This window comes from Dasypus novemcinctus, chromosome 6, assembly GCF_030445035.2.
Source record: "Dasypus novemcinctus isolate mDasNov1 chromosome 6, mDasNov1.1.hap2, whole genome shotgun sequence".
Classification (NCBI taxonomy): domain Eukaryota; kingdom Metazoa; phylum Chordata; class Mammalia; order Cingulata; family Dasypodidae; genus Dasypus; species Dasypus novemcinctus.
The window spans coordinates 15,441,921-15,459,079 of NC_080678.1; the positions used below are offsets into that span (position 1 = coordinate 15,441,921).

Consider the following 17,159-nt stretch of genomic DNA (forward strand, 5'->3'; position numbering starts at 1 on the left):
CAATATGTGGTGCTGGATCAATTGGCTGTTCATCTGGGAGGGAAATGGGCCGCAGCCCTGTACACGCACCAAACAAAAATTAATTCAAAATGGATCCTACGCTTACATTTGAAAAGTAGAAACTATAAAGACTCCAGGAGAAAATGTAGGAAAATATATTAACAACCTTGGGGTAAGCAGAGATTTCATAAAGAGGACACAAAAATTACTAGCCATAACAAATTGATGAGTAAAATTAAGAATTTCTTTTCATCAAAAGTGAAAAGGCAAGCCATAGACTGGAAGATGGTAGTTATAATATCATAACTAACCAAGAACTAAACAACTCAAAAATAAAGACAATCCACTAAAAAAAACCCAAGGACTTCACAAAAGACAGTAAATAAATGTCTAATGGCATGGGGGAAATGCAGATTATAACTACAGTGAGGAAGGCCAGCAAAAACGGCTAATATGAAAAAGACTAACAATACTGTGATAGGCAAAATTCTAAGATGGTCCCCAAGATATCCACCCCTGGTATATATACACCTTGTATCATAACATCCCCTTGAGTGTGGGCAGGGCTGTATGATGGATGTCGCTTCCATGGTTAGGTCACACTATGGCAAAGAAGAGATTTTGCACATGTAAGTAAGGTCCCCAATCAGTTTGACTTTGAGTTCACCAAAGGAGAGATTACTTTAATATGATAAAGAATATCTTAACTCAACAGCCAATATCATATGTGATAATAAAACTCCAGAGGGAAGCAGATGTGGCTTCAGCTATTGGGCTCCTGTCTACCAAATTGGAGGCCCCGGGTTCAATTCCTGGGGCATCCTGGGGAAGGCAAGCTGGCCTGCACCGCAGAGAGTTGGCAGCCCATGCCACAAAGAGCTGGTGCAGCAAGATGACACAACAAAGGGAGATGCAGAGGAGAGACAATGAGACCATGAGAGATGCAGCAAACCAGGGAGCTGAGGTGGCTCAAGCAACCACATCGAAGGTCGCAGGATTGGTTCCTGGTGCCACCTAAAGAAAAAGATGAGAAGAAAAGGCAAGCAGACCCAGAAGAACACACAGCAAATGGTCACAGAAAACAAACAGCGAGTGCAAAAACAACGAGGGAGGGCACGGGAAGGGAAAAAAAAACCTCCAGAGACAGTCTATCAATATCTGGGCCAAAGTGAGTATACCTAATACTAAGAGTTCTGGCCAATCCAGTAAAATAAGAGAAGAAATAGTAAGAACAAAAATTTGGAAGAATGTGGTAAAGGATCATTTGTTGTAGGTGATATTACTGTATTACTAAAAACACAAGCAAATCAGCTATAAAACTAATAAAACTAATGATTCAACAAGGTGGCTAGGTACAAACATTAATTTATACAAACTATTAGCTTCTTGATACACCAGCAACAGAATGAAAAATATAAACTGCCAAAAAAATTCCTTAGCAAAATATACTCAGGAGCTGTATGAGTAAAATTACTGAAGAATTTAAAGGTTTGGCTAAATGCAGAGGTATATTATAATATTCCTGGATGGGAAAAATGAAACTGGAGTTTTCCAAATTTCTTACTAGCTCACAGTCCCCTCCCTTTCTGATTGCAGGACCTCAAAGTATCCTCCAGTTATTTCTGATAATCCCAGAGAATCTCACCTCACCCAAGAACAGGCGTCCTCTGTTCTTTCTTTCTAGCAACCCAAGTCAGCTCTTGGCCAATTCTCAGGAGACAGAGCTCATTCACCACTGGACTCAGTGCCAGTGGTTTATAGGGGAAAACTGCCTCCCTCGCCAGGGTGCTGCCCTGCGCGCCCCCTTCAAACTGTAAAAGCCTTGAAGCAGTGGTGTGCTGGTAAATGTTTAATCATCAGTTCTCTGGAGAAAAAATAAGTTTACTGTAATTTTCACTGATGTGAGGGATATGTAGCACACGATTTACAAGTGGTAATAAAATACACAATACTTCACAGCAAACCCCATATAGGCAATTGATTCTCACCAAGTGCTTGCCTAATTCTGGACCAGGGACCAGCACACTATGGCAATCCAGTCCGTCCCCTATCTTTGTACAATTTGCAAACTAAGAATTTTTAAAGTATTTTTGAAAAGTTGAAAAAGATGAAAAGAATAGTATTTTATGAAACATTAAAATTGTAGGGAAACGGACTTTGGCCCAGTGGTTAGGGCGTCCGTCTACCACATGGGAGGTCCACGGTTCAAGCCCCGGGCCTCCTTGACCCGTGTGGAGCTGGCCATGCGCAGTGCTGATGCGCGCAAGGAGTGCCCTGCCACGCAGGGGTGTCCCCCGTGTAGGGGAGCCCCACGCGCAAGGAGTGCACCCGTAAGGAGAGCCGCCCAGCGCGAAGGAGGGAGCAGCCTGCCCAGGAATGGCGCCGCCCACACTTCCCGAGCCGCTGACGACAACAGAAGCGGACAAAGAAACAAGACGCAGCAAATAGACACAGAAAACAGACAACCGGGGGAGGGGAGGGGAATTAAATAAATAAAAATAAATCTTTAAAAAAAAAAAAAAAAGAAACATTAAAATTGTAAAAATTCAAATTCCAGTATCCATAAGTCAAGTTTTATTGGAACACGGACTTGCTCATTCACATATTGTCTATGGCTGCTTTTGCTCTACTAACGACAGTTTAGTTGTACCTGAGACTGTATGGCCAGCAAAGCCTAAATTATTTACTATTTGGCCCTTGTAGCAGTTTGATATAATTGATCAATTCCAAAAAGAAATATTGGATTATGTTTGTAATCTGATCTGTACCTGGGCATGACTGAGTTATCAGCAGGGTGTGGAGTCCCCGCCCCCTTGGTGGGTGGAGACTCACAGATAAAAGGCATGGCAAGGGACAGAGTTGAGGGTTTTGATGTTGAAGTTTGATGCTGAAGCCTTAAGCTGTAACCCCGGGAAGTAAGCCCACAGAGGAAAGAGAAGCCAGGCCCAGAAAGAGAGGAACACTGAGCCCAAGAAAAAGCAAGGCCTGGGAAGAAAGGAACCTTGAACCCAGAGAAAAGGAAGCCCCAGGAATGTAGGAACCCAGGAAGCCTGAACCCCGGCAGACGTCGGCAGCCATCTTGCTCCAAATAGACTTTGGTGAGGGAAGCAACTTATGCTTTATGGCCTGGTATCTGTAAGCTCCTACCCCAAATAAATACTCTTTATAAAAACCAACCAATTTCTGGTATTTTGCATCAGCACCCCTTTGGCTGACTAATACAGCCCTTTACAGAAAAAGTTGCCTGGCACCTCTTGGAGACAATCAACAAAACAGCAAATCAAGCCCTAATCTGTAGCATTTGCCACTCTCAGGGGTGTAAGTATTTCCTTATGCTTCACAATGGCTGTGTTGAACAACCAGCTCTCAAAATTCCTGAAAACTTAACAGTTGACTCTCCTGAGCAAGCTCCAGACCACTGCTTTGGAGTGACCGATGCACAGCAAGGACGTCAGCCCTTGTGCCCTTGTTGGCACCAGTGCCCCACTCTGTTCTCCAGTCTGCCACGGTGGCCCTGAAGCAGTACTTCTTGTCGCCCCTACCTCCAAAACGAAGCTTTCGCTCATGGCCTTCTCTGCGTTCAGAGCGCTGGCCCTCTATTCCTCTTCCACAATGCACATGTGCAAACAGTTGCTGGGGATCCCCTGGCTGGGAGAATCAGCAAACCAGAGTCGCCAAATGCAGCCAGACCCCCAATTCCATCTCAGGATCATCACGAATGAACACTCCACCAATACCATTATAAACTTAATGTAACTCTGATTTTTTTTTAACTCCAAATGTTTTGAAATTTTTTGAACTCCAAAATAAGGATTATGAAGTTCAAAACTAGTGAGAATAGAAAGGCATCTCTGCCAGAATTTAAAATGTATTACAAATGACAAATACTAATACCTTATGATGCTGGTAAGGAAACAGTCATATTAATATTACAAAAAGTTCAGAAATGGACGCAAAATGTAAGCAATTAGTGCCTGATACAAGTGATATTTCAAATCAATGGGAGGGAATATATATATTTTAAACAAACAGCATCGAGAAAACTGACTACTTGTGGGGGTAGGGAGCATGATCTTTCTGCCATATGCCAAAATTAATCCCAGATGTATTTAACATTTAGAGGAACTGAAAATAAATGTATTGAGATATCATACATAAATATATAATAGTCATGTGGAACGTACTTAACAGCAAAATCCATAGAAAATAGTAAGTGAAAGCATAAATGAAAGCACCATGAGTAAAATACAAATGATAAGGATAATATTTAAGTATAGAACAAAGATTAATAGTTTACATGTAAAGAGTTCTTAGAAATAAATAAAATTCAAACAGCAATATGTGCTCATTCTAAAATCAGGGAAGGAAAGGCATGAAGGTCATTCCTTTTTAAACAAATTAAACAAGGTCACTTGCCTTTGGGGAACTTGTAGTCTTGCAAAGAAAATAAATGTAAACCAAATATGGCCCAATAATGGCACTTAGGCTTGTGGGGGCAAGACCAATGAGGACAGGGAGGAAGAGTCAGGGAAGTTTCATACTAGATTTGACCCACAAGCTGAGTCCAAGGGAGGCAAAGGGTGCTCAAGCTGGTGGGAATTCATTTCCAAAGAATTACACTAATGGATTGGATTCCCAGGGTGACTATGAACAGCCACATAAATATTTCTCCATCTTCAATAAAAACTTCTGTTAAGGACATTAGTCCCCATGTTACTCAGTGTCACTTATAGCACAACCCATATGACAAAGGCTTTTGAACATTTAAAGGCAAGAAAAGGGTTCTTTCACCCCAAAAGTTGATATGCTTCCTTCCATCAAACGACAGACTAGGAATTCAATACTTGCCTTTTCCATTGCCAGGAAGCTCAGGGTTAAATTAGCGTTTACGTGTACTAAGCCTCTGTCCTGGCCTCCTGATAAAATTCTATCTATATAAAGCCAGACAGAAAAGAACAAATATTGCATGGTCTCATTGATATAAACTAAATATGAAGAATAAATGCATGGAGTTAAAACCTAGAGTATAGTTATTAGGAGGTAAGAGGAGGGCCAATGCTACCGATGCTTACTGTATGTAGAAGTTATATTGACTATAAAAGTAATGTAAAATGGATAGAGTTGATGGAAGCACATTATAGTGAGTAGCAGCTGGTTTACAAATGGGATTGAGGCTGGAAAGGGTAATCTAGGGATGTAAATGTCGATTGAAAAAAAACTAGAGAATAATCTAGGGACTGAATAACACAGTGAACCCAGAAGTGGGTAACAATTGTGGTTAATGGGACAAATGCAAAAATATCTTTTTGTGAACAGAATGGATGTATGTCACTATTGTGCAGAGTGGTGGGAAAGTGGAGAGCATGGGATAAATACAATTGGTATGACCCATGGACTATGGTTAGCAACAATACTATAAAATTCTTGTATCAATGCCAAAGATGTACTCTGTTGATAAGGGAGGAATATGGAAAAAGTGGGCCAAATGTACACTATGGACCATGGTTTGGTAATAATCTGACAATATTATCTCATAATCTGTAACAAGTGTTCCACCACAGTGTAGTGTTTTGGTGAAGGGGTGTTGTATAGGAATTCTACACATGTGCAGGATTGTTTTTTAAGTTCACAACTTCTGTAATAAAAATATATTTTAAAAAATAATAACAATAGGGTGGCTTGGGGGGAAATACACCAAATGTAAGATATGGACTATAGTTCATAGTAATGTTTTGACAATATTTTTTCATAATTTGTAACAAATTTTTCACAACAATGCAAGATGGTGGTGGTAGGATGATGTATGGGACCCCTGTATGACGTTATGCATGTTTGTTTTGTAAGTTCACAAGTTTCACTATACGTTTATTGTTTATGTTTATGTATAAATGACATACTACAAAATTTTTTTTTTAATTCTATTTTATTTTTCAAATAAAGAAAACTTTTTATTCCAACCTGTGCTTGGGGTTGACTCGATCAGAGGCAGCTCATGCATGCAGCCCTTGTCAGTGGACTCCTCCCTCTGAACCATAGAATACAGACAAAATACTCTGATTTGGGCAATTCTGTTCTCAGTTCTCCTAAGACTGGCGTATGTGCCATCACAGATGCATAGAAGTTCACAGATGACATTGATGGTGTAGCCTTGGGAACCACTGCCTTTCGAGTTTAACTCTCACTGAGGCCTTATACAAGCCACAGGGTGATTGTGAACTCACGAAAATCAAATCTAAAATAAAATGAGTGTGAGAACGAAAGGGGCCCATGACCCTCCAACAGCTGTTAGCAACTGCTGAAACCCATGCATCTGTGTTGTACTTTTCCAGAGTGGCCATTACTATGGGAGGCCATTTCGATTTTGCTTCTGATCTTATTGACTTCTCTTTGGGGCCAATCTAATCAACAAAAAGCTGTACTGGGGCTATTTCCATTTTCTAAATCTCTTCCAAAGTTTGAAGTCATTGGCTTTTAAAAGGGACTGTGGTTGAGAGAAAAAGCTATTTAATCAGCCCAGAGTTTAGGGACAAATTGACTCTTGGAATGGGAAGTGAGAATAAGATCCAGTATTTTGGGTCACATGGCTTGTGCTGTGGGAAAGATGAGAGAGTGATCCCAATACTTCAGGAAGAGAGTTACATTTTAGTGAGAACTGAAGGATGTGTGGAATTAGCAGGGAAAGATTATTAGGAATGTGGCATTCCAGGCAGAAGTAACAGCAAGGATAATGGCAGAGAGGTGAGAAAACTAGGGAACAAAGAATGGTTCAGTTTCCTGGAGTACAGAGTATACACAGAAGCACTGTGTGAGAAGGCTGGCTGTAGGCGCCCCAGAAAAACATTTCCTTAAACTTAATCCATTCTTGTGGGTGTGAACACATTGTAAGTAGGACCTTTTGATGAAGTTACTTCTGTTAGGGTGTGGCCCACCTCAAACAGGATGGGTCTTAATCCTCTTACTGGAGTCCTTTATAAAAGAATGAAATTCAGACAGAGAGAGAGAAAGCATGGAAGAAGAAGCTGAAATCAATGAAGAGAAGGGAGAGACTAGCAGATGCCACCATGTGTCCTGCCATGTGACTGAGGCATCGAGGAACAGCAGCCACTGGTCTTCGGGAAGAAAGCATTGCCTTGACGATGCCTTGATTTGGACATTTCCCTGGCTTCAAAACCATGAGCAAATAAATTCCCATTGTTTAGCCCAACTCATTTCATGGTATTTGCAAGGAAACTAAAACAGCATATAAGGAGAAAACCTTTCAAGTTTTTTCTGTGAGGCCAATATACCACTGACAACAAAACCTACAAAGGCAGAAAACCCACAGAGGAAAAAACACAGACCAATATCATTTACATGTATGCAAAAATCCTAAAAACACCAGCAAACAGAATCAAGCAACATATTAAAAACAAAAAACAAAAAAACCACATCCTTACCAAATGAGTTTATTCCAAAAATGTTAGGATAGTTAAATACTAGGAAATATATTATTTACCAAATTAATTGATCTAAGGAGAAAAAAAAGATTACTTTCATAGATACTGAAGATATTTGACAAAACTCAACCATCACTCATTAAAGAAAAGCAGAATAAAATCAGGTTGCTTCTCTAACTTGATAAAATATTTCCCTATCAGCTCAAAAGCCAGCAGCATGCTTAATGGCACACCAGTAGAAGTTTTTCACTAAAGTCAGGAGTATGACAAAAATAGCCATAATGACTACTGTTATTTAACACTGGAATTCATGACACAGAGCTCAAATGGGATACTGCCCAGCAATTTCCTCTAGCTGCTAGTCCATTCCTTCTCTCACCTAGACAATTTCATACTTCCCACTCTCTCTTTAAACCTCTAACACTTCCTCCCCTATCCTTAAACAGTTGAGGAGTCTGTTTCCTAATTCACTGAGCTTGAGACCAATAGACTTGCCTCCTCCATGTAACCAGTGGCTGCATCCATCTATTGTGGCTTCCTTCTACAGATGGACATCTGTAGAAGCCCTGGACTTGGGCACTAGATTCCATCTCATCTTACCTACTTAAGGACATGGTTCCAACAATTTTCATCTCCATCATCAGCCTTTCTTTTGCTACTAGATCATTCCATCAACAAACACGCTGCTATTTCTTCCACCATAACAACAAAATGTTGACTCCACTTCTGCTACCAGCAACTACCCCGGTTATCTGCTTTCCTTGTAGCAAATCTTCTCAAAATAATTGTATTTGTTCTGCCAAAACTGCTCCTGTCAAAGATCACCAATGGTCTTCACATTGCTAGGCCCAACATCATTCCTCAGTCTGCCTCTTCTTTTATCTATGAGTATCATTTGACCCAACCACCCCCTTCCTCAATTAATCTTCTCCATTTGGCTTCCAAGACACGGCATACACTTGATATTCCTTTAACCTCAATAGTCACACCATCGCATTCTCCCTCATCTCTCCTTCTTCCAGAACTCTTAAAGTAGGAGTGTCCCAAGGCTCATTCCTTAGTTCTTTTTTCTTCATCTTCCCTCTCTAGTGGAGCTCTCATCCAGTCTCATGGCTTTAATATCATCTATATATTGAAGACTCCCATATTTCTCTCTCCAGTAAAGGTTTCTCTCAATACCAAACTTTTATACCCAACTGCCTGCCTGATGTTTCTTAGACATCTGATAACCATCTGAAATCCACTACATACCATACTGCAACCCATCTCTTCCCTCAAACCAGCTCCCCTGCAGTCTCTGCCATCCTTGATGGCCACTCTATTCTTCTGGTTGTTCAGGGTAAACACTTGGTGTCAATCTGAATGCCTCACTTTCTACTTCTTGCCATATCTAATCCACTAGAGAATTTACCATCTTCAAAATACTGACTAGCAGGGAAGTGGATATGTCTCAAGCAATTGAGGTCCCACCTACAACATAGGAGGTCCTGGGTTCAGTTCCTGGTGCCTCCTAAAGAAGAGCAGGACAGTGAGCTGATGCAACGGGCTGGTGCAGTGAGCTCATACAACAAAATGATGCAACAAGAGATACAAAGAGGGAAAACATAATGAGAGACACAACTAAGCAGGGAGAACAGTGGCTCAAGCAATTAGGCACCTCCCTCCCACATGAGGGGTCCCAGGTTCGGTTCTTGGTGCCTCCTAAAAGGAAGACAAGCACAGAACGGCAGACACAGCAAGTGCAGACAACAAAGTGGGGGGGGAGGGGAAGATACACAAAATAAATCTTGAAAATATAGAGAGACTGGCAAAAGTAGAGTGAGGAGGGAGGGAGGGAGTAAACGAACTGAGACAATGTGAAGTTCTTCAAGGAACAGATGTCACTGGGACCAAAGGTCCCTATATGGAAGAGTAAATACGGTTCCACAAGGAAGCAGCTGAGTTTTTACTATGATGGTACCAAAAACATACAAAAAGTTAGGCCTTGATGTGGTAGGTTCCCAAACCATAGAAAGTTCGCAACATCTCCCCTACCACCCCACACACACATAAAAAAAAAGAGGGTGGAGAAACAAAACTAGCTTGAGTGCTCTAAATACTATGATGTGGAAGGGAGAAAGGCAATGAACTATTAAGAGAACAATTTAAATTTTAAGCACCCGTTCGGACCCTTCAAATTCCAAATCAGCATTTACAAGTTTATTCACAAGTATCTTTTTTTCTCCTACGCCCCTTCTAAAGGCCCCTCCACCACAGTGCTTCTTTTTCCTGCTCTTCCACTTGACTATCTGTGTGTGGTTGTGAAGTTTTCCATGCTAGATTTATCACATACTGCATTTCACTTTTCCTTTGGCACACTCCTTGGTAGGCTAGGAACATGTCATCACCTTCTGTGGATCTCCTGTGTGTTGCACATATTTACACTGAAGACACTGACTCTGATCTCATCAGGTCAAAAGCTTTTTCACAAGGGGAAAAACTTCTCTTGCCTACCCCAGGTGATTGCCTTTACAACCAGTCTCCACACTATTTCCAGTGCAAGAATGTGGCATATAAAAAGTATACTAATAATTTCACAATCCTTATTTTGGTGACCTTGTTAATTTACATACTGTCAAATGTCAGGGTTTGAATTCTCTCAAGAGGGTTATTGTCAGGATAGCTACCTTTGATTCCCAAATGTTTACTTAAATTTAAAATGTGTTTAAGAAATCGGTTATTTGAAATATTGTTTTGGAAAATGTTGAAAATAGAGTGAATGAAAATTCAGCTTATTTAGTAATCTGCATATCATACAATATAAACAAAAAGGAGATCTGAAGAATTCTACTGAGGTAGGAATGTTACAGTGCTTCAAAGTCCAAACTTTGGTTTCAGAAAGATCAGATTTTAAACCTAGCATGATTTGCGACAAGTGGCTAGTTGTTTCCAAACCTGCAAAACAGGAGGTGGATGTGACTATCAAAGGACAACAATGAGGATCCTGGTGGTGATGGCTGTCTGTGTCTTTACTCTGCCAGGTCAACGCCCTGGGTATGACCTTGTACTACAGTTGTGCCAGATGTTACCACTGGGAACCTGGGTAAAGGGTGCATACATTCTCTCTGAATTATTTCTTAGAACTACGTGACTCTACAATTATCTCCAAATAAAAAGTTTAATTTAAAAAGTCATTTGTACTGATACATTAATAGGCAAAAATACAAATTATGGACGGCAGTGTATAATGTATTACTAATCTTCAATTAAGGGTTTAAAAATGTAAATATACTAACTGAAAGAAGCTAGACAAAAGGTACTACATATTGACTCCATCTATACAAACTACAAATACAAATAAACTAGAGACAGAAACAGCAGCAGCTATGTGCAGTTGGGGAAGCACAGAGATCAAGAGGTGATTATTGGGGCTTGAAGGTCTTTTGTCCGTTTGTTTTTTATTATTATTCGAATAATGAAAATTACCAATGGTTGAAGTGATGAATGTACAACTATGTGATTATACCAAATACCACTGACTATACTTTATTAAAACAGTGTGCCTTGTTAGTATCAATAAAAAATTTTTTTAAAGTCATCTGTAAATGTAGACTTAAACGTTATGTTAATTTCAAAATAATCCTAGGGAATCACGTCTTCTCTAATTTTCTATGATGGGCTAATAAACGAAAGAGTCCAAATTGTTTTATTTTAAACTTAGCAATGACAGATAACCCAGAAGGTGGCGCTACAATCACGAGTGTACCTCAGTAAGGCACTTTAAGTGTTCTAAATGTCACAGAATTCCTAAGTGTCAGAGTAAGGCACTTAAAATACGCCATAAAGATGGAATATCAGGGCGTCATCAATCAAAATGGTATATGCTAACCTCAATTCAACAATACTTTCAGTGTCTTGCCTGGTGTTTGGAAAAAAATACAAGTTTCAGAAATCATTAAAAGAACACATTTAATTTTGTATCCTCGCAACATGGAAGGCAGCAAGTGAAAGAAGAGATTTTTTTTTTTTAACTTTGATAAAGCAACAATGTTTAGATCTTCTCATTTTTTTATCTCTTAAAGTTTAAACAATTTTTAGGGCAAGAAAATTAAGTTGCATCAGTAAACAATAAAAAATTATCAAGACAAACTATCAATTGCATTTTAGAAATACCCTTTACTAATTCTCATTTTACAGAAAGTAGAGAGTGAAGTCCTAAAACATTAGAAACTTGCTTAAAGTCAGAGCTGGCAGGGCTAGCGTTGAGCCGAGCACTAGGACTCGTAGCTGAAGACAGCCATTGAAGATGAATAAACGAAAGGCAGAAACAAACTTTTAATGCGAAAGGCAATGTTTTTGATTGTGTATTCCTAGTTTTAACTGTCAGATTAAATACACTTTAAGTAACTTTTTAAAAATGGATCAAAATGTGTCCATGCTTTTAACAAACACTTCTTCTACATAAAACACAGCTCCTAATTTGGAGGAACATGAGAAGAAACGATAAGACCACGATAAGACCATGGCAGTGGTAGACAAATGTAACAATTAAAATGGGATGTCCAAGACCCAGCAGAAAAGAGGACTGAGAGGTGGGAAGGCCAGTTACTTTCAAGGAGAGAGGCTCCAGGGCAGATTAAAGAAGTTGCCATCTTCCACGGTGTGAACACAGAAACGTGAACACAGAAACGTGATATTCCATCTTTATGGGTTATATATGAAATAGCACTCCTGATAAGCAAGTTTTAGAATTTTTTTTTAAATATTTATCTATCTCTCCTCCCCCCGTCTGCTGTGTCCATTTGCTGTGCACTCTTGCATCTGCTTGTCTTCTCTTTAGGCAGCACTGGGAAATTGATCCTGCGACCTTCCAGAATGGGAGAGGTGCTCAGTCTCTTGCTCCACCCCAGCTCCCTGGTTTGCTGTGTCTCTTATTCTCTCCTGAGTCTCTTTTTGTTGCATATCTTGCTGTGACAGCTTGCAGCACAGGCTAGCACTCCGCGTGGGACAGCACTCCACTTGGGCCAGCTTGCCTTCACCAGGAGGCCTAAGGAATCAAACCCTGGACCTTTCATATGGTAGATGGGAGCCCAATCACTTAAGTCACATCTGTTTTCCAAGCCTTAGGATCTTTTAGAAAAAGAAATTGGCAGGACCCAATATGAAAATAACTTCTCGTTTGGTCAGCCCAGATAGGTCTTGGAAATAGTCCTGCCTAAGCAGTACTAATATTACATATTCTCTTTTTGAAAGGGCTGAATATGTTACATATATATATGTGTGTGTGTAGGTGTGTCAAAAATAAAATATCCATAATGTGATTTAAAAAAAAACATAGAACATCAACAGGGGAAACACACAGACCCAAGTTTCGAAGTAAAGGCATTCTAGGACAAATATATTATTAAAACTGTAGGAGCAAATTAGAAAGACACATCCAAAGTTCTGAAGCTGCATTTCCTTGGGTACTTTCTCAAGCCATGAGAATGAAGAAAAAAAACAAGGGGCATGAGATAACGAAACCATTTCAGAGAAGTGACTCTATCTGGATGGCAAAGGAGATTAGGAAGCACCCTGGTAAATGTGACAGGGTACTCTACCCAACTCCAGGGGATGAGAATCCAATAGTCCTGGCTTCGTTGCTAGTTTGCCCAATGGGCCTCTTCTCTAGGTCTCAATTTCTTTTAGGTAGGACTAACAACTGGGGCTTGGACTGGCTCATCTTTAAGATGGTACTAGCCTTTTGTGGGGAAAACAATCAAAAAAAACAATCCAGATCAACAAGTCCCTGAGTGATAACTGATAGGGAGGTACAGAGGAGCCCCAACATGCCCTGAAATAGCCTAGGTAAGAGGTGACACTGATTCAAAGTCATTCTTGGCTGCATTTCCGAAAATAAGGTATGAAGATACAAAGGCAAACAAAGCACGATTTGACAATGGACTAGACACAAGGAACAAAAGAAGACATCTAAAATCACTTAAAGTTTCTTTTTAGAGAGAATATTGCAGAATTTTAAAGGAATGAATTTTATTTCAAAGTAAATAGGAACATGTTTTTCTCTAACAAGTAAAGCACATCCCTTATATATTAATGCACTGTCCTCACTCATTCAAAAATATGTAAGCTTTAGCCATGCACCAGGCCCTAGATACAGTGTTCACCACAGCAGACATAGAGCATATTACTAGTAGCTGGTTTGCAAGTAGCCTCTAACACTTGAAGGGGAGATTTTTAGGGCAATTTTTCATGCATGCATCTCAAAGGCCAACCTGGGGATTGGTATGTTCTCTGAATTCCACTCCATCTGATCAATAACCATGCACTGCAAGCAGCCCAGATGAGTCAAACTGCTCTGAAGCAAACATTTAGTTTTGCTTTCAAGAACACATTTTTTTGAATTAAGCAAAATAAGGCAAGTTCCTCCCCCTCATCTCAAATTTCATCTTTCCTTGTATACTTTTACATCAAGCCATACCTCAAGAATTTACAGATGTGAGGTTTCTTATTCTTTCAGAAGTTATAGTGTCTTCTTGAATCTATAAACTCAGGTCAATTAACCAAACACATTCTGTACTAGTTCTATTTACTTGTTTAAACAAAATTTGAACCAAACCAAATGAGAAGTAGCTTAGAATTAATTATGAGTTTATTCTCAAGTCATTACAGTGTTCAACCAGTCTGACATATAAAGAGAGCAGACATAAAAGTAAACATTGGGAGGCACACATATTCCAATTCAGAGAGAAGATATGTTATATATACAGAAAAACTGCAGCAAATATTAAGATTTTCAAAGTAATTTTTAAAAAATTCAGATATGACGTATTTACAAGAAAAGCATGTTTTAAAACAATTAAATAATTTTTATAGAATTATAAAAGTATGAGATAAATATTAGGAGAACCCGACAATCACAAGAACATTTTCCTATGCTACTGAATGTAAGAGTAGTTCTATAAAAAGTTGAAAAAACAGACCCAGCAATTTGTCACCATGAATATGCTAAATACCAAAATATGCTAAAATGAACATGCAATGCGAAAGCTGTGCCAAAATAAAACAGCATTAAGCTCTTAAATATTGCAAAGTGTCTACACAAGATTTCTTAGGTGTGATGAGAAAGGAACTTTCAAAAAAAGCCATTATTACCAATTTCTACCTATCATTTTCAAATGTAGCTGCAAAAGAGAACCTAAATACAACTTTAAAAAATATTAGCTTATGAATAAAAAAGTTGAATGGTGCATTCTTTATACATTTGGGTTTTCTAAACTGATACTATGTAAATCTAATATAATAGATATTAACTTCTGGATTCCCCCAATGTTGTTGTAGGAAATTTCTCTCTCCCCACACTCAGAAAAGAAGTCAATTCAGAAAATGAAAAGGAGAAATGGTGATACATTTGACTTCAAAACAAAACAGTACAGTAAAATAATGGTAAAATATCATAAAAATAGCAGCATGTGAAATTTAAAACTGTTTTCTTAAAGCAAATGTTTAAGACTGAACCCGCAAAAACAGTGCTTGCTCAGACTGATCTATTATTCAACACCTGAAACTAAGGATGCCTTAGAGTGCTTAAATTTATGATATTCCATGATTAAATGTATCCTCAAATTCGTTTTTTATAATATACATATTGCACAGGGAGTAAAATACCAGCTTTCTGGTATCTCTAACATAAGATGCTATCAAACACATCCAACTATGCTACTGAAAAATAATTTTATCCCAAAGTTTAATACCAATTATGTAGGACTTATGAATACATTAATATCAAAATAAAGATGAGAAAACACAGGCACTTGAACGTAGGTCATTAGTGACAAAAATCTAGTCACAATTGCATGACTAAGGGCAGTTATCAATTACATCTATACATATAAACTTGAGGTCTTTCACTGATCCAAATGTAGAAACAAGAACTATTTACAAAACTTTGATAAGAAAATCAGATCTCTCCAAAATGTCCTACCAAATAACAATTTTCAGTGAATAAAAAGCACTGACTGCTACAAGTCCTGATTAAACTTTTTATCAAATAAATGCCTAAGACCCAGTCATCTGAATTGTAATTTTCCCTCCTTTCTACCCCAGCATAACCCATAACCCTCACCAATAGTGTGGTAATATCCTCTCTGCAAACCTTATCACTCACCTTGAGATCAAGGGCATCAAAAAAGGTTATCATTTTCAAAATTGACACGTCAGTATAAATTTTACAGCACCACAGACATCATGAGTTTAGGTATCTTAGCCTGGCAATATCATTCGATAATATTAATAAGAATGTGTAAATACTGGACATTTAAAAGGAAATCATAGTAGCATTTTTTAAATGACCAAAATAATTAATAAGCATTTTAATGTTTTAAGTTGTGAAACATTAAAACTGTCAAATTCACTAGGGGAAAAAAAACCCACATTTTTATCCCCAAAATGAGAGCACACAAAACTTCAGACAGTTTAGAATGAGACACATAGATTTCTTCTTCTTTTCCTTTTTTTTTTTTTTTTTAATTTAGTTTGGCCACTCCCTAGATTCTTGGTTTACCAGCTTATAAAAAGTACATCTAAGAGGAAGTAGAGCATACGCATTAAAAACCACTTCACCCTTTATCATCTTTGGCTAGAAGCCTCATGAAGGGAAACTGAGGGATTTCAAGGAGGGCCAGTCTCCACATGCTTCCATTTTTAAACATCACTGACTGGAAGGCTTGCGTCATCCAAGTCTACTGGGTCACAGTCTTTTTCCTGAGGGCCATTTTTACTTTGAGATTTTAGCAGAGACTGCTCAGTCACTTTGGAAGCTGGTTCTCTTGGAGAGACAGTCTGGACCTTGGCGTTCCCTGGCTTGACCTTGGCAAGAGAGTCGCAAAATCCTCGCTTCTCCATGGTAAAGCCTGAGACCAGAGAGCTGCTGCAAGAGGCTGTGGAATGTGAGGTGGCTGCTGTGGCACTGGCAGGATGGGAAGCATATTTGGATTCTGAAGCACAGTGGGGGTGCTCCTGTAAAGAGGAGTGGTGGTCAGACATGGGCAATCATTAACGACAGGGTTAGTATCTCAGTGGGAGACTTTATTCTCTGAAAAACAAACAAAACGAGACAGAAGCACAAAGCAGAAGCATGAGCCGTAGCAGCGTAAATATGCAAGTTCTTTCCCAAAGCAATGCATCTTTAGGGGTGAGTTTAAAGCAATGACAGCCAACAACCATTTCCACTAAGAAACCAGTTCTGTCACCAAAGCCGAATTTGGCGGCTTCTGAAACTGTGAAGACTCAACCAGCCTAAACTGGAATATCGTTCCAATTGCAACTGAACTGTGTTCAAAAGGAAGCCCACCAGCTTTAGCATTTTATTTAAGGGTATATTCTCAACACTAAGAATTATCCTATTTTAGGGAAAAAAAAAAGAAAATGCAGGTGAAAATGAAAGGTCATATTTCTTTAATAAGTAGGAATCATTTTTTAAAAATATTGTTTCGTCTGAGTCTAACAAACTAAGTTTTTGCTTCACTGAATTTTGCTGCAACTATAAAAGCATATTTATTCATTTTAAAAATCTATGGTGAAAGAATTATTGGTTGTGAATATTAATTTAAATATGCTTCTAACTAGATCAAATCTGAAGATATCCTTAAATATGACCATTCTAAATGTATTTCCATATAGTCCTACTATGATGTATTCATTTATGAAACTTGAGGCTTCAAAGAAAAAGTGCTATGAATAACCAAA

General features: G+C 38.8%; 1 protein-coding gene across 9 annotated transcripts in view; it reads right to left on the reverse strand.

The window, feature by feature from the left end:
• Positions 1–14,042: 14,042 nt before the first annotated feature.
• The window catches only part of PLEKHA1 (pleckstrin homology domain containing A1), a 75,532-nt gene continuing 72,415 nt past the window's right edge, over positions 14,043–17,159 (reverse strand). For 7 of the 9 annotated variants that reach the window (XM_012527661.4, XM_004464808.5, XM_012527660.4 and 4 more), the window contains one exon: positions 14,043–16,430. In XM_012527661.4, coding sequence (XP_012383115.1) covers positions 16,220–16,430 — 211 coding nt within the window. In that variant the 3' untranslated portion in view covers positions 14,043–16,219. Of the gene's footprint in view, positions 16,507–17,159 lie in introns of all 9 variants that reach the window. The other 2 variants (XM_058298233.2, XM_012527662.4) reach the window with 2 other exon arrangements.